General features: G+C 46.7%; 1 protein-coding gene across 1 annotated transcript in view; it reads right to left on the bottom strand.

Moving 5' to 3' along the window:
* Positions 1–11: 11 nt before the first annotated feature.
* The window catches only part of SCML1 (Scm polycomb group protein like 1), a 49,839-nt gene continuing 49,578 nt past the window's right edge, over positions 12–272 (bottom strand). Inside the window, exon 5 of the mRNA XM_029241249.1 lies at positions 12–211. Within this exon, the coding sequence (XP_029097082.1) occupies positions 12–211 (200 nt within the window). The remainder of the gene's footprint in view (positions 212–272) is intronic.

Here is a 272-nt window from a genome sequence, read left to right as displayed (position 1 = left end):
CTGCACAGAGGTCATTCAAAGTCATTACGGCAGGAAAACCGGATCAAGAGATACATTACATGTTGCATGAAGAGGTCGGCGAGGGCGCTTGATAACTGAGGATCTACGTATTTCAGAAACAGGATCACTTCATCCACAGACCAGGTTGAAGGGTCATCAGGGAGGCTCTGTTTGAGGACACCCGGGTCACTTCCAACTGGTGAACTTGGAGCTTCAATGGGGGGAAAAAAGACAAATCATACTTGACCTGATCATTATCCTGAAAGAAGAGA

The sequence above is a fragment of the Monodon monoceros genome, unplaced genomic scaffold (genome assembly GCF_005190385.1).
Source record: "Monodon monoceros isolate NGI ecotype Baffin Bay Population unplaced genomic scaffold, NGI_Narwhal_1 Super_Scaffold_22, whole genome shotgun sequence".
Lineage (NCBI taxonomy): Eukaryota > Metazoa > Chordata > Mammalia > Artiodactyla > Monodontidae > Monodon > Monodon monoceros.
This window is presented reverse-complemented; position numbering and strand designations above follow the sequence as displayed.